This window comes from Sebastes umbrosus, chromosome 19 (assembly GCF_015220745.1).
Source record: "Sebastes umbrosus isolate fSebUmb1 chromosome 19, fSebUmb1.pri, whole genome shotgun sequence".
Classification (NCBI taxonomy): domain Eukaryota; kingdom Metazoa; phylum Chordata; class Actinopteri; order Perciformes; family Sebastidae; genus Sebastes; species Sebastes umbrosus.
Window position 1 is genome coordinate 5,201,252 of NC_051287.1, and position 16,301 is coordinate 5,217,552.

Genomic DNA, 16,301 nt, shown 5'->3' on the forward strand with positions numbered 1-16,301 from the left:
TTGTCCGGTGTTTTTTGTCCCACCCATCCACCCCGACCTCCTCCCTACATGGCATTTGCCGCTCTCTATACTTTCTGGTTCACAATTACGTGGATTACATACAAATTGTTTTCCTGCTGACCATCACGAAAACAAAAGTGAAATTTGTGTCTATGTACATGAATCAATACCTTACATTTCGTGACTACTTCATGAACTGCTGTGCGACTGGGCTGGACAAAAACACTGATTAGACTTACCAAGTATTTCATATGCAAGTGTTTAAGACATTCTTTCTTTTTGGTCTTTAGGAACTTGCAATGTTTTTTTTCTTCCTTTTTTTATATGTGCATCATTGACACTGTGGTGAAAAGCACTGCGGTGTCTGCCCTTATCAATGCACAGCTTACAGGATTCAACTCTTTCCCAACCTAACGGTGAAGAAGACTGTGGGTTAACACCCTGAAGAGCCAAGTTAGCACATGTGACAGTCCTTGCAGCTGTCCCAAGGACAGCTGCAAGGACTGTCGCATTCTTAACCATGTCAGGGTTATTAGGTACTGGGCCGCATACTGCACTGTTCCAGCATCTGTTTTATGGTTCTTGTTTTGTTGGTGCAGTTTGGGCCCCCGACGGGACGATTTAAGACAGCTTCGGACCCAGGTTAGAGCTTATGAAATGATCTTTCAACCACATTCAGTCTTCTTATTTAGGCAGCGACCCTGTGGTCTAAACTGCGTCACACCATCAGTAATCCGAGCCGTTCTTCCTCTCCCCACCCGTACTCCGTGAGAGGTTCACCTCTGTCTCTTTTTAAGTTTAAAGTTCCTCCTGGGAAAGACTGAATTGTGCAAAATGCAGCCCAACTGAGATCAAATAAAACACAACACCTGGCCATGCATGACACAACCCGAAACATACATTCACATCAGAATGCAGGCAGAGAGGAAATAAATAGGATTAAACATATTAACATAACAGAGTAAGCATTGTCATATAAATTAAGACTACATTTGCAGCAAAAAAGAAACTGATTCATTCTCAGTTTAGATTAAGGTGACGAGATTTCTGTGACCACAGAGAGGAGTTCATGCCAGTTTTACTGAATCACTATGAGTGGACATGCTCTTAGAAAGGGTTCAGCTATGACTCAGCAAAGCAGGCAACTGCTTTTATCAGAATAACAGAAGCACAGCCGGTCTTTTACAGCGTTAAGTGTACAGCTGAATGTGACAGTGTTTCTTTCTGAAACACTGAATACCGCCCCTGTGTACAGTGGGTTAGTTAACCGGGCGTTAATGCGTAGCTGCGAAAAAGCAAACATGTAAGGTCGTGACCCCGAGGCACATCGACCCCCAACCCCACACCACCACCACGCACAGATCCCCCTCCATCCTCCTCAACCTCAGCTGGTGTTGGTCGTCAACACCTCGTGGCTCGCAGTGACAGCAAACTGCCAAAGCCTTCATAAGAGGAACACTTGAGGGTTTGTTTCTGTGTCAGAGCGCGTCTTTGAAAGAAGAATAAAAAAGGGGTAAAACAAAAGAGCTTATTAGAGGAGAGAAGGTGATTTGCTCCTTCATTGTGCCTTTTTATAAAGCAGCTATATTCAAACTGTTCTTTAGCACACCAATCATTGCATCCTCCCTCCCTCAATCTTAATAGAACATCCATCATGCTATACATTGCAGCCTCGATGAAAAGAGTATTTTTTTTCTACTTTTTTTTTATCATAGAGAAAAACATCAATACAGATCCTCACAAGCCTGTCATGACTAAATGAGGGGAAAAATATGCAGGTTGTGTGATATGTTTGCAGTCCTCATATGGCAGCGTGAAAGCCTGATATGCCAGATGTACACAAGGTTGGAGTTTGTGCGTCGTATAACAAGCAGCAGTTTGTTTGGTATGTTTGTACTGGACGGTATGCCTCAGCTTCCTTTCTCGGAAATGAGAGACGACATCATTCCAGTAAAGAGTCCGGCTTCTGTCCAGCTTCTGCGTCTTTTTGCGACATCAAGATGAATGCGGGTGTCTGTACATCACTGCTCGGCGTCTCTTTCAGAGGAAGATGACACAGTTGGAGTCCAGTAGATGATGCAAAACAGGGAAATCTGAGGTGAGAGGAGAAAAGAATAACTCGTTAAATGGGCAAATAAGACGCCTGAAAGCAAACAACGCTCAACAGGTTTAAAGGTGACTTTTTAATTATTCAAAGTACAAAGGAAAGTCTAAAAACAGAAAGGAATATAAATCTGAGGCTGAAAGTTCCTGGATCACCTCACAACTTTCTCGAAATTTTAGTTCCCGCTTCCTTAATTTAAATTGAAGAAGTATTGCTAATGTAGCCGCTCTGTATCCAGTTTTTCATCGTCAAAATTTAGCGTAAGTTTGGAGCGTTATTTAACCTCCTTCATGACAAGCTAGTATGACATGGTTGGTACTAATAGATTCCTTAAGTTTCGTAGTTTCATATGATGCCAGTATCTTCACTCTGGCTTTCAAACTGAGCCCGCGACAACAAAAAAATCACAAGTTGCGTTAATGCGTTCGACATAACTTTGACTTGCCCTACTAATTAGGGCTGTGTATTGGTAAGAATCTGGCGGGCACATATATTTGCAACTGAAATAAAGTATTGACTGAGTTAATCTTTGCATGTAAACTATGAATCGATACAGTATCACTAAACATAATATCATGATACTCAATATTTTCGATATTCTCTGACGCCGCTAAGACGAATGGATTTGGTGAATCCACCTCCTCTGTTTCCTCAGTACAGCCCTTCGTCAAGCTTCTTATATCCCACTCAGCCTACTACTCTTTTCACATCTGAGTGTGTTTAACTCTCAGAATTTCACTCTGACCTTTCCTTTTTTAAAAGCCTTTACTGAATATGTACTTATCTGTACGGCACAGATGGTTACAGGCTTGGCAGCCCTCTGTGTGTCTAATGTGAATGTAATATCAGCAGCTATCTCTGTTTGGACGTGGGTCTTTCACTTGCTGTCGCTGCCAGAGGACGTACATGTGATGAGTGAATAAGTAGACCTTGAAGAGCACGTTCTACCCAGTAGCAATCTGGGTAGGAGAGGAATGTCTCCACTGGATTACAGTTTGTTTCAAGTTAGCATCAAGGAATAGTTAGACATTTAGGGCTAATTCGCTTTCTTGCAGGTTAGATGAGAAGATTGATACCACTCTCATGTCCGTACACTAAATACGAAGCTGCAGAGACTACGCTAAGCTAGTAAGCTGTTGGCTGTAGCTTCATATTTAGCATACAGACCAATGTATGCTCATGCAACAGTTCGTATGATATCTTACGAAAAGTTATTCCAGATTTTTTGTGCATTTTCCTTCGAATGTCCAGCAACGCGTGACACATGTGTCTATTTCCACTCGTTACATGCGTACAGACTTGTCAAAAAAAACTTCCGTCTTTACAGGAAACAACTTGGTTAGGTTTAGGCGACAAAACTCCTTAGTTAGGTTTATGAAAAGATCGACTTGGTTAGGTTTAGGCAACATAACTACTTAGTTAGGTTTAGGAAAAGGTTGACTTGGTCAAGTTTAGGCAACAAAACTACTTAGTTAAGTTTAGGAAAAGGTCGACTTGGTTAGGTTTATGAAAAGATCGACTTGATTAGGTTTAGACAACATAACTACTTAGTTAGGTTTAGGAAAAGGTTGACTTGGTCAAGTTTAGGCAACAAAACTACTTAGGTTTAGGAAAATATCGACTTGGTCAGGTATAGGCAACAAAACCACTTAGTTAGGTTTAGGAAAAGCTTGTGATTTGGGTTAAAGTAACACTGGAAGTGGTGTAACTTAAGTACGGAAGTTCCGTGACAAATAAACTATGTTGGCTTCTGGTCCTCTGGACGGAAGTCTGGTATTTTTTGACGCACCCATCCACCCTGACTGAATCGGAGACCAGATGAAGCTGATCAGGTTACTTCAGACCATTTGTTTTGATGCTACATTTAGTCATATATTCTGCAATTTTGGTTATTATAAAATAGGCATATACTGTTGTTTAAAAATTACATTTTCCTGGCCTTAAAGCTGCGTCTATGTTCAGTTCATTATACCATTCTAGCGAACAATAAATGCCTTTATTTGGTTTCTGTTACTTTTTTGTGTGTAAGTACCTTCTAAATATCTAAAATCAACAACAGTCATCCTGAAACATTATCAGCATAAAGGAAGTCAGTCAAAAATACTGCACTATTTGATTTTGTCTGTACCTACTAAGCGCTTTCCAACGAGAAAAAAGATATAAAAAATCTAAAAGTTGGAGTTGTTCCCCTGGGAAAAACTGAGAACGAACTTCTTCTTTCTGTCACAGCTACAAGCTCCTTCTGTGAGGTCTAACATACTTCCTTCCCCTTTCATTCCTAAACAGTCAGCCTTCTTTTCCATTCTTCCACATTTCGTCTTTCAGTGAGTTGACTGTCAGTTGCCATGACAGGCAAGACGCACCAAAAACAAATTCTGTATTAAATTAGCAGCAGGATTATATATCCTCCGCTGAGCACTGTGTTCGCTTGGCTTAGAGATAGTTCAGACCTTCAGTCTAGTCTCTCCTTTTCAGAGATGAGTCACTGAAAAGAAAGGGAATAATAAGTCTTAACAAATATTTCATCCCGTGGAGAGGAGGAACATCACAGCATCGCAGCAGTGAAGCTGCTTCCTGGCATTATCGAATGGGAAACTGTGCTGGACAGCTGGGGAGTCACTCTACTTCTCTCCTTGGCTTTCTCAGGAGCCGAGGGCCCCCAGACATTTCAATAAACACAGCAAAATGAAAAGGGACTGCCTGCATGGGTGTGTTGGGTGTAGTGATCGTGTGATGTGATGTGATCGTGAGCCCGCGGCATGCAGAAAGATCAGCTTTGCCTGCTGACTACCCATGCTCCACATGCGTCTGCCTTGTTTATCATCAGAGCAGGGTTGTAATGAGACATAGATGGAGGCAGGAGAGACGACGGGAAATTTTCAGAGCGGGACCACCACCATCAAGGATGATGTGTGTCTGAGGGTGGGGGAGAGCTTGTCTAGCTCTACAACTCTCCCTCCTCACTTCCCCCGCCGCCACTTCTCTCAGTCACCTCCACTTGCGACTCATGATGAATGGTTTCCGACACCACGTGAGTCGCCGGCTTGCCTTCCCTCTCGCCCAGCGTAAAGACCATAACCTCGTCAAAGGAAGGCGACTGAGAGTGGATTAGCCTCGCCGGGGCGTTGCAGCCTGCTGGTGTGTGGCTTGTCTAATTGGCAGACCCCCTTTTTCCTCTTAGAGGGATTTCCCCCACAGGAGCAATAAAAGTATCCTATTCTCTTTCAATTACCCTCTCTGTCCTTCGGCCCATCCCCACAGCCACATAACTCACTTAACTAACGCACACAAGCCCCTATCAATCCCCCCACCCTCCCTCCTCTAGTGCTGCTTCCTCTCTTCTTCTGAGATGACTCCGCTTATCCTGTCAGTATTTCTGAAAATCTCAAAGCTAGAAAGACCCAATAAATGCATATCAGAACCTGATCAATACTGGGTATCACAGATAACGATCATTTTCATAATCTGCAGATTATTTTATCGATTGATCGATTAACCGTTTGCTCTATAAAATGTCAGAAATCAGTGAAAAATGTTTCTCCAGGTCCAAGGTGATGTCTTTAAATGTCTTGTTTTGTCCACAACCAAAAGATATTCACTTTAATATGATGTAAAACAGAGAAAAGCAGGTTATCACCATATTTTAGAGGCTAAAAACAGCATCTTCTGATATTTTTATATGAAGAAATACTTGAACGAAAAATTACTTTAACGATTAATCGATTATTGAAATAGTTGGCGATTATTTTTCTGTCGATCGACTAATCAATTAGCCGACTACTCGTTGCAGCTGTAATTGTCAGAATCAGCATATATGTTGACAGATTTGCAAATATAAATTGCAGTACATCGCTGTGTTATAGGTTGCATAATTCCATATTTTTAACCTCTTTGTGTATCTTTGCCAGATTTGAAGGATCACTGCCAAAATGTTTGTGAAGTGTGAGAATGGAATATCAGCCAATATATCGTTAAAGTTTTTATCTGCCTCTAAAATCCCACATTGATTGGGCTGTAATTCATTTACAGACAAATAAATACATGAGTGAATACATTAAACATGCAGCTGAATATCAACGTTTTACAGATGGTTAAAAGACAAGGAGAAGATGCAGCTGTCCATCTCCACTGATTTAGCGTTTCCCTCCCATAAAACTGAAAACAAAATCTACATCGATGCAGCAGAAATAGAGATTTTATCCCATTCTTCTTCCTTGTCAAATTCTGGCACCTACATTCCCCATAATGCAACTCGACTGCCAACAGTTCGGTTGGACATTTGGGTGTGTTATGTAGCCTTGAGCTGCTGACCTCATGCAGAGATATGGAGCAGGCTATAGAAATTTAATTAGCTCACTTCTTTCTAACTCCACACCCCCAGTTTTTTTTTCATTTTCAAACTTGTAGTCTTCAGACCCATCTTTATGCAACTTGTTTCACATAATGCAGTAGTACTCCCCAAGTCCTGTAACAGACAAAGAGAAAGGTCAAACTTACCTCATGGAAAGGGTGTAGGTAGAGGGTTTGGGGCTCAAGCAGGCAGATGTTTCCAGGTGCTGACGAAAGCAGTGGGAATGAGCGAGTATGGCACAGTAGTGATGCTGTTCCAGGCGTCCAACGTGGGGTCATAGCAGTCCAAAGTTTTACACCGCTGTGTGCCAAAGTACCCCCCCACCACGTACAGTTTGTTCCCCGATGCCACGGCCTGGCAGCTCATCCGCTTGGCCGTCACATCGCCCACTTTAGTCCACTGGTAGCTCTCACTGCTGAATTTATAAGCCGAGCATGCTGAGAACTCTGTATCCCCACCCATGACAAAGATCTGGTTTCCCAGTACGGCGGCGGCCGTGTAGCGCCACGGCTGCGGGCAGGACGCGGGCACAGACCATCGGTTCTCCTGCGGATCGTAGCACTGCACCTTGGGCAGCTTGTCGTGGGTGACGCTGGTTCCTCCGAAGGCAAAGAGCTTGAGCTTGACGCTGACCACTGCTGCATTGCTCACACCCTCCCTCAAAGGAGCAACCATGGTCCACTTGTTTGCCACCGGGTCATACTGCTCCACCTGTTTGAGTGATACAGACGGAGAAGCCGGGAGGCAGCCGGTTGCTGCCGTGTGACCTCCCACCACGTAGAGGCAGTGTTTCAGCTCCGCAGAGCCATGGCCAAACCTGGCAATGAGCATGGGCGCCGCCTTCGACCATTCCTCTTGGACGGTGTCGTAGACCCACACATCTTTGGACACACCATTCTCTGAGCCTCTCCCACCAGTGATGTACACCTTACAGCCGATGGCGCAGGCGCTGAACTCCTTCCTGGGGCTGGGTATGTCAGCCTTCGGGATGATCTCTTTGGCTTTCTGGTCCACCAGGTACAACTTGTCGCACATGAAAGTCTGCCCTCCCAGAAGAAATAGGGCATGGCTGGTCTTTCTCGGTCGAGCACACGGGCTGTTGACGACGCCATCGTTCTGCAGGATCTTCAGCTTACAGCGGATGGCTTCATCCACCAGCTCCTTGCTCTTGGGCTGGGCGTTGATCAGCTCTTCTGTCGAAACGTTCTCCATGAGAAAGATGGCGGGCAGCAGGGCCAGACGAACCGTCCTCAGGAGCTCTGGAAGGTGGCAGTGCCTCTTTTCCAGGTCATAGTTGATCCAGTTAAGGGCAGCTTCATAAACCAGTCTCTCATCTTCAGTCTCTAGCTCCTCATGTGACAAAAGCTGCACCACCATATCTTTGGGCAGTTGGAGGAAGTCCTCTGTCTTGCAAATGGCGGGGAAGTTGCTGAGGCACATACCCCAGGAGAGCTCTGACAGCTTGGTGCATTGGTGGGCGTCAGACAGCAACAGCATGCCAAGGCAGTTAGACGGGTGAAGGTTTCTCTCTAGGAATTCAGCACAGGCATCCCGGATGTCCTGAAACTCTAGCATGTCCCCAGCCTCCAATAGTGACTCTGCGTTCTCTTCGTTGATGACCACACGTGACGAGTACGCGTAATCCAGCAGGAGCTCTAAAACCTCCGGGTGGATGGAGCCACGGAAGTCGACCTCGCTGGCCTGGCTCTCCCTCAGCCCACCGCTGAACATGGCCTCAAAGTAGCGGCTGCAGGCAGCCAGCACGGCCCGGTGGCAGGGGAAGGAGCGGCTGCCTGCATGAAGCAGGACGTCCGTGAAAAGCTGCTGCTGCCGCAGCGAGTTGAGGTGCATGAGGACACTGTCCGCATAGGAGGACTTGTGGAACAGGTAGATGTTCATCGAGCCAGTGCTGGCTCGGGATTTCCGGTTCTCATGGACACACACGGACATTTTCATTGAATCCTGAAAAAGAAAAGACAAGAAAGATCTCTCTTTAATGCATTTCATATTTAAAGTACATGACACAAGGTTCTACACTGTTTTGCTGAGGAAATGGTAGGTGTTTTTTTAGATTCCTTGTGTTTTTCAGTTTATGAATTCACATCATCTTAAAAGTCCTTTGCTTGAAGTTGCTACCATCATAAAGCTGAGACAGCCATCGGAAGAGGCATTCTCACTGTGACTCAAAGTAAAGACAGTCTAGCAAACAAATCATTTTGAAATTCAATAAAGGGCTGACTTTGATGTGCCAGTAAGACAAAAAGAGAAAGTTAAAAAACGACACATCAATTATATCCGCTGCTGTAGGTGAAGAAGAAGTTGTGAGAAGACCCGAGAGATCATAATAATGAGTTTCCCGTAAAGAGGAGGCAAGCTTTCAGTAATGATGGGAGACTGTTGCTGTCAAGACAGAGTATAAGGAAAGAAATTAGATCATTAGAGTAAGAGTTTATCTTCTATCCTATCAATCTACATCTAAAGTCTCTGAAGATAAAGTGTTATAGTGGGCCTAACTTTCCTTATTAAATTGTATTCTCCGACTGTAGAGGCACAGTGTGATATTGATGCTGAAATATTACATTTTTGCAGCCCTAATATTCATAATTTGATGAACGATGTGCATTTTATGGTTAGTATTGCAATCCTTCCCAACAGTTAGAGAGACATTAAGCAAGATATCCAGTGATTACAAGTTGCAAAACAGCATACGCCTGGGAGTTATGAAGGTCAAGTAGATAACAATTATTGTCTTCTCGCAGAGACTTTTTGAGGCTTTTCTACTTTCAACCCCAAACAGCACTAATCCCCCTCTCTTTTAGAGATACCATGATTTACAAGTAAGAGTCCCTTTGCAGAGCTCTTTAAGAAAAGAGGAAAGAAAGAGACAGCAGGACTCCTTTAAGCCTCTGAGTAATGCACAGAATTTACTCCCCTCCGGAAAGTCACAGCTCCCATCTTCACTGTCCTTGCCCCGTCCTCGCTCAGAGCTCACATTCATTCCAACCAATTTCTAGACGTGTCAAGTGCCTCCCGCACCCTGTTCCCACAGTCCCTGTCTGACCTGGTAAATCCACAGCTGACTGGCAATGTCAGTCAGTCCACCACTTTGGTCCACTAGACTGAAATATCACAACAAATATTGCTTATTACATTTGGTACAGACATTCATGGTGCCCAGATGATGACGCCTCATAACTTGGTGGCTCTCTGAATTTTCAGATAGCGCCATTATTGGGTCAAAATTGACGTTAGCATATAGCTCAAAGCACCACTGTGATTAAGTAGGCTACTTCCTCACAAAGCCACTAACATGTCTGTAGACTCAATGAGTTACCAAAAAAAATCTGGTTTAATGTTGAAACCAGTGGGCTAACTCTGAATCTGAAAAGTGAAGCCAACGCTGAAGTGCCTAAAACTGTCATTCTATTTAACAGCCAGCAGGGGGCGACTCCTCTGGTTGCAAAAAAAGACGTCTGATTGTATAAAAGTCTATTATATATGAAATACAGTCACGAGTCAGAATATTACTCATCGCAACTTGATTAAATACAAAACCAACCGCAACCTTGGTTCAACAGGATTTATTGCATTCCAGCGCTGACAAAACTGGCAACCCGTCATCTTGTGGCCTTTGGCTCAGCTTTAATGAGAATACTCTCACCGTTCTTAGCTCTTTCACCTGCACATGTCACCTCCTACACACACTCGCACACACACACAGCACCGATACTGCAGCTCATGTTTTCTAATTGGAAGTTGTAAATGGCTTGATTTGAATAAGTGCCCTCTAATAAATCAGGCACTAAATAGGAGAGGTTTTTGCAGATACTAATAATTAGCATGTTAATAAATATAACCTTCAGTAGCTGACAGGCAGATAAACACTTCAATTAGTGGAAAGTATGCAGTATGATAATCTTCTGCTCGTAGGAGGAATCGGGAAAATACATTGATTTAAAAAATAAATAAATGAGTTTGCATCACTAAAGGTGTTTTGCATTTCTTCAAACAATAAACAAAGTTGTCCTTGGATGATCGGGCTCACTCATGCATACAGTGAGTGCATGAGAGCTGAAGGAGCGCCGTAAACCAGGTACTTTGCATATTAAAGGATGAAGCCTGGATTAACAACTAAACCTGCAGGTCTTGAAAACCCTCTGTTCATCTATTTGTAAATTAAATGGAAATGTGTCCTTTGTTACGAGTTTGCTTGTCCTCAACATCTGTCCAGTAAGGATGTTTTAGTATTTTATGCCAGAATCGAAGAAGAACTTGGATGGTTTCAGAGTTTAAAATCATATTTTCTTACATGGACTCTGGTAGATTTTGTATCCTAGTACTCCTTGTTCATAAGATCCAAGACTATTGGCTGTATGTACAGTAATGTGAAAATGATTTGCAAACTACCTCACGTCCCTCTGGGCATTAAACCCGGCACATGTAAACACAGTTCATTGGGGAAATCAGATTACTGCAACTCATATAACTTTAATCTGGTTGTTCACAATAAACACTGTTACAGTGTGTGTAAAAAGATCCTGATGGTAATAAGCTGCTGACGACAGAAATTAATCAGCAACCATATGATTGATCATTTTAGTCAACATTTGCTGATTCCAGCCTCTAAAATGTGAGGCTTTGCTGCTTGTATTGGTCTGTGAATGTAAACTGAATTGATTTTAGACGGTTAGTTGAACTGAAGAAGCAATTTGAAGACGCCACCTTGAGCTTTAGAAAGTTGTGATGGACATGTTTTACTATTTTCTGGAATTTTGTAGACCAATCAATTACTGAATTAATTAATTGTTAGTTGCAACTCAAATAATGTTAATTATAGGGATGTAAATTTTGTGGACCATCAAGGAAAACTTTTTAAAAAGTTAAGATAATGTTGACAACTCTAAATGAGAGTAAACAAATGTTGTTGTTTTTTTTAAATCCTCACTACAAGTTTGTAATCTTGCCAGAAGAAAGGTAGTAACTTCCAACATTTTGGCTACATCACTTTGGTTGACTGGTGGTTTTAGAATTGACTTATAATTTAGATAACTTGTATGAGGAAATACAATATTTTTTTCATTAAAACGCTTGTTTTCACCTGAATTCCACTGATGATAGGTGTTATAATGAAGTGAGTTTATTACATGACTGTTTATTTAGCACCATGAAGGTTATTTGCATTTTCATTGCGGGTGTAACTTCACTGAAACCATCTGATAAAAATGCAGAAGCCTCTTATTTCAGCATAAAGAAAACAATCACTTGGTTGATCGACAGAAAATTGCTTTTCTTGTTCATATATCAAAGTAATCTGATTACCTTTAGGTTTTTGATTGTTGGTCAGATAAAACAAGCAGTTTGAAGATGTCATCATGGACTCTGGGAAGTTGTTATTGGCATTTTTTTTTCACAAAGTTTTAACCTTTTTAGACTAAAAGAAGGTAATCACTGGATTAATTGCTAATTAAATGTAGTTGCAGCCCTAAAACTAATCACACTCTATGAGGATTTGCTGCTTTTCCTCGTCACATATCACATTAATCTGACTACTTTTAGGTTTTGGATTGTTGGTCAGATAAAACAAGCCGTTTGAAGACGTCATTGTTGTGGACTCTGGGGAGTTGTGATGGACAGTTTTTCACAAGTTTTAACATTTTTAGACTTAAAAAAAGGTAATTACCGTATTAAATGCTAATTAAATTTAGTTTCAGCCCTAAAACCAATCAATTAATAACTATTATCATTATTATTACCTACAATCAGTGCTCATGGTATTATATTTGAGTCAGTACATTCACACCAGCGTGCCCTGAGAGGGAGATAATATGCCACCAGCAGCAGCAGCAGAGAGTGAGCGGTGGGCTGGGAGGCTGAGAGTTGTCCTCCTCATCCCCTCCACAGAAAAACAGATCCACAGGCACATAACAGGAAAGCGCCTACATGCCACACTCAACAAAGCACACAGTAAAAAAAAAAAGGCATGCACTGCACACATGCTGCCTCTCTCTGGACTCTATATCTGAGGCCTGGCTGGCTGCAGTCTGTTTTAAAATCATTGCCAGGTGTTCACAGTCAACCGTGGACTCAGGAAGAGGGATTGGTGGGGAGAGACTTCAAAAGTAAACAGCAGGCTTTATGTGGGCCAGTTCTGTTCTGTTCTGGTCATCTGCCACCAAAAAAAAAAATAGAAACAAGATGCAAAACAAGAGGACAACAGCAGCAGCAGCTTATTGATCTGCATGTCTGCATCAATCTTAATCCCAGATTTATAGTCTCACCCCAGATGTCCATAAACATCAGAGTGAGGTGTTTAAAAACCAAAACCCTGCTGACACTTATAGAGAATATATCACCAAGAAGAGCTCACCAAACCTGATGGAAAACATGTCAAACATCTGGAGCATCAGAATCTGATGCTCAGAATCGTGTTTATTGCCAGGTGTAAGACTATAAATTTGCTTTGGTTTTGTTGGTGCAAGTTAAACAGTATAATAACAAAAGAATAGATAAAAACGTTAGAATAAAATAAGAATTAAAAAAAATTATTTCTACCAATATACAATATACAAAATAAGCTATAAACAAAAATAAACAGACAGCATGCATGGGTATGCATGGACAAGATGCCGAGGAGAGCACAAAGGACTGGGAGGAGATCTCAGGGAAATAAAGAAATAGACGCTCAGTAAATTATAGCTATAACAAAATGTATATAACCGAGGAATGACAACAATCTTTTGTCCATTGGTCTGTTTTCTGGTGCGCTTTTTCTGCTTTGGCACCGGACTGTTCCATCAGCAGGTGATCAGAAAGGCACAATATAAGGTTAATGTTAATAATCTATAATAGATGATGTGATGTATTGTTATTTTACCTCTTTGGGTGAAAGCAGGAGTTCAATAGTGTCCGCGGTATCCCTCGAACATGCCGCTTCTGACAGAGCCACGATGCAAGCCTTGCGCTCGGAGAGGAGAACAACTCCTTGGGTTTATCTCCCAAATGCTGGTTGGATGAGGCCGTTTACCTCAGATGTAACAGCACACTGTGTTGTCTGCAGATAGCGGAGATTATACATGTATATATAAAGGCACACGCTGTAAAAAATAAACTGTCTTTTAATGTCAAAAGGATGAGATGTTTGGAGGCTGCTGCTCGGCTGCTGTGTGACGGTCCTCCTCCTCTTGCGCTCACTGAGTCCTCTCTCACTGGAACCAAGGGGTGTGTTTACACTGAGAGAGGAAGAGGAGGAGGAGGAGGGGGGCAGGAAATGAACAGAGAGAGAGAATGCAAAAAGATGTGGAGGTGGAGGACAGTGTCTCCCAAGGCATTTTCCTCCCACACTCACACAAACAAACACATCACAGTCTGATTTCAATTTTTTTAGTTTGGAGTATTTTTTGTGAGTGCAATATTTTCCATTTTAAACTACACTGTAAAGAATTCCCCAGTAAAATAACAGAAAAGAACTGGCAGCAGGGTTGCCTTTATGTTACTGTAAAATTAACATTATTATACTTTCGCTGAAATTTACAGCTTTGTGCTGTTAATGAAAAATACAGTTTGAACTGTTTTTATTTATTAATTTCACAGTATCTATCTTAAATGACAGAAACCATCTTTGGGAAAAATGTATTTGATGTGTACTCTGACTTTTTAGTTTGGCCCATGTCCCATCCGCTAACATGCGGGGGGCGGGCTTTATGACCTATACTGCAGCCAGCCACCAGGGGGTGATGGAGAGGTTTTGGCTTCACTTTTTGGAAGCTGTCAAATTGTCCATCTTTATATACAGTCTATGGGTGTACTAGTTATTTTTGAGCAGTGGCGCAAGCACTCAGATCCTTTACTTAAAGGTGCAGTGTGCAGGATTTGGTGGCATCTAGTGGTGTGGTTGCAGATTGCAACCAACTGAGTACCCCTCCGCTCACCCCTCCCTTTTCAAGACTAACTTGAGTCGCCGAGTGCAAAACCGTGGTAATGCCGTTCACCTCGCTCAGAGGACATCCTTACCATAATAACTAGAGCTGGGTATCAATTAAAACATTACGATGCCAGTACCTTTTAAACGTTAGCTACGCTAGCTAAGTTAATTTAGCTGACGTTACTTGTTTCACCAAGTTAGGCTAAAGGTCAGGCAGCTCAGAACTGCTCAGGTTCTTCCCAAACTCTTAGATATCGTTGTCAAAAGTAAAGTTACATAGAAAGTAAAGGTAAAAGTAGAAAATTGCACACTTCTTGAGACAGCTTGCATTCAAACGTGTGCGTATTGTAGGGAGATGCCACACCAGTAATGGCGACTTGGTTGTGTTTGGTATGTTTTGAACCAAGTATTTTTAGAGTGTAACTTTAGGTTTATAGGCTGCATTTGTTATTTGAATCTAGTTTAAAAATATCTGGTAGATTTAAAAGCAAAGCATGGGATGGACCCATTGCCACTGTACAGGAGCTGTAGGTTACGCTGTTATAGTGAAGTTAGTTAAATGTATTGTTTGTGTTGTGCTTTAACAAACCTCCAGTGATCCATTTAACAACGGAGAAGCCCATAATGTTGGACTGACTCACAGCCCACTCACCACTGAATGGACTCAATGTAAATCCTATAGGGTTTATAAAGACATTGTGGTTTTTGGTCGGGGTAGCCGGGAACGGGAAGTCCAATTATACCCCTGGACATGTTGTGTGAGTCACATCTGTGGTCCTCGTTGACGGGACTTTTGGCCGTGACTAAACTCTTCAGTGGACCCTCGAGGCTGTGATGTTATTGTTTTGTTTGTTTTTATGTACTGGAGTTGCGGTGATTAGAGCATCTGGTTTCTTTTCCCCATCAACAGACGGAAATGACTCTATTACTGTAGCTTCATATTCGGGATATTACAGCACAGCGTTCCTTAGAGATGTGTATTTAGCTGAGAAGAGAAACTCATTATGGCAGCAAATGTTTTATATGACAGGAGAGACATCTAGTGGACAAAATGGTCCTGGGAACCCTTGTGTCTGGTTGATATTGGCTTTACTTCCTCATTGTTTGTATATGAGTGTAATAGAGAGTATAATATATGCAAAAAGTCTTTTCTTTTAATATATATTTTTCTTTTCTACTGACCTTATTAAAACCCTCTCTTTGCCAGTTTGCTTACAAGTTTAATGAAGGTGACAGAATATGAAAATTACCAAAATATGGGCTACGCATGAACAAATATATTTGTCCTTTTCACAGATAAAGCAATGCATGTTAGGCTACATAGTGACGTTACTAATGTTTGGACTAAATCCCCGTTAAACCTCTTATGAACAAACAGTTTTAACATTTTAATAAGAGAAATTCAAATAGAATTTGGGATGGGTAGTTTTTTGTATTAGTATTTATTTAACAGTTGATTATTCAATATTATGGCGTTTTATTTATCAATTAATTTACTTGTTTGTTTTCAGCAGAGAATTGTCCACAGAGTTGTTGGGAAAAAAGTAAACAGTGAGTTGAATTGTTTCATATTTACAGACAGTTAATAAATGAATTATAGGGGTATGTAAAGAAAAACATCTTTATAGCAGTAAATGCTCCGTATATATGACACGAGAGACACCTAGTGGGCAAAGTATTCCTAGGACTGATACTGTTTATTAACTCAGTGTGAGCAGATCAACAAAAGGCAACATAAGTTTATAAGTAACTTACCCTCACACATACTTTATATTTCTTTTCATATATATTGTTTTCCCTTTTGATACAAAACAACAATTTATTTTATTATTTATTTTAAATGCATATTTGAATGATCCATATTGTTTAAAACTGTTTTTCTTTCATTTCAAATTCCTCTCTGGGATGCTCTGATCAGTTCCTCT

The 16,301-nt window shown here is 41.6% G+C and overlaps 1 protein-coding gene and 1 long non-coding RNA gene across 2 annotated transcripts in view; one reads left to right on the forward strand and one right to left on the reverse strand.

The window, feature by feature from the left end:
* Positions 1-16,301, forward strand: part of LOC119477925 — a 121,452-nt gene that overhangs the window by 99,630 nt on the left and 5,521 nt on the right. The gene's annotated exons all lie outside the window — the stretch shown is intronic.
* Positions 883-13,660, reverse strand: enc1 (ectodermal-neural cortex 1). Its single transcript, XM_037752164.1, has 3 exons — positions 13,330-13,660; positions 6,602-8,417; positions 883-2,093 (listed from the first exon to the last, which is right to left on the reverse strand). Exon 2 carries the CDS (start codon positions 8,409-8,411, stop codon positions 6,636-6,638), a length of 1,776 nt encoding a protein of 591 aa, XP_037608092.1. The 5' UTR covers positions 8,412-8,417; positions 13,330-13,660; the 3' UTR covers positions 883-2,093; positions 6,602-6,635.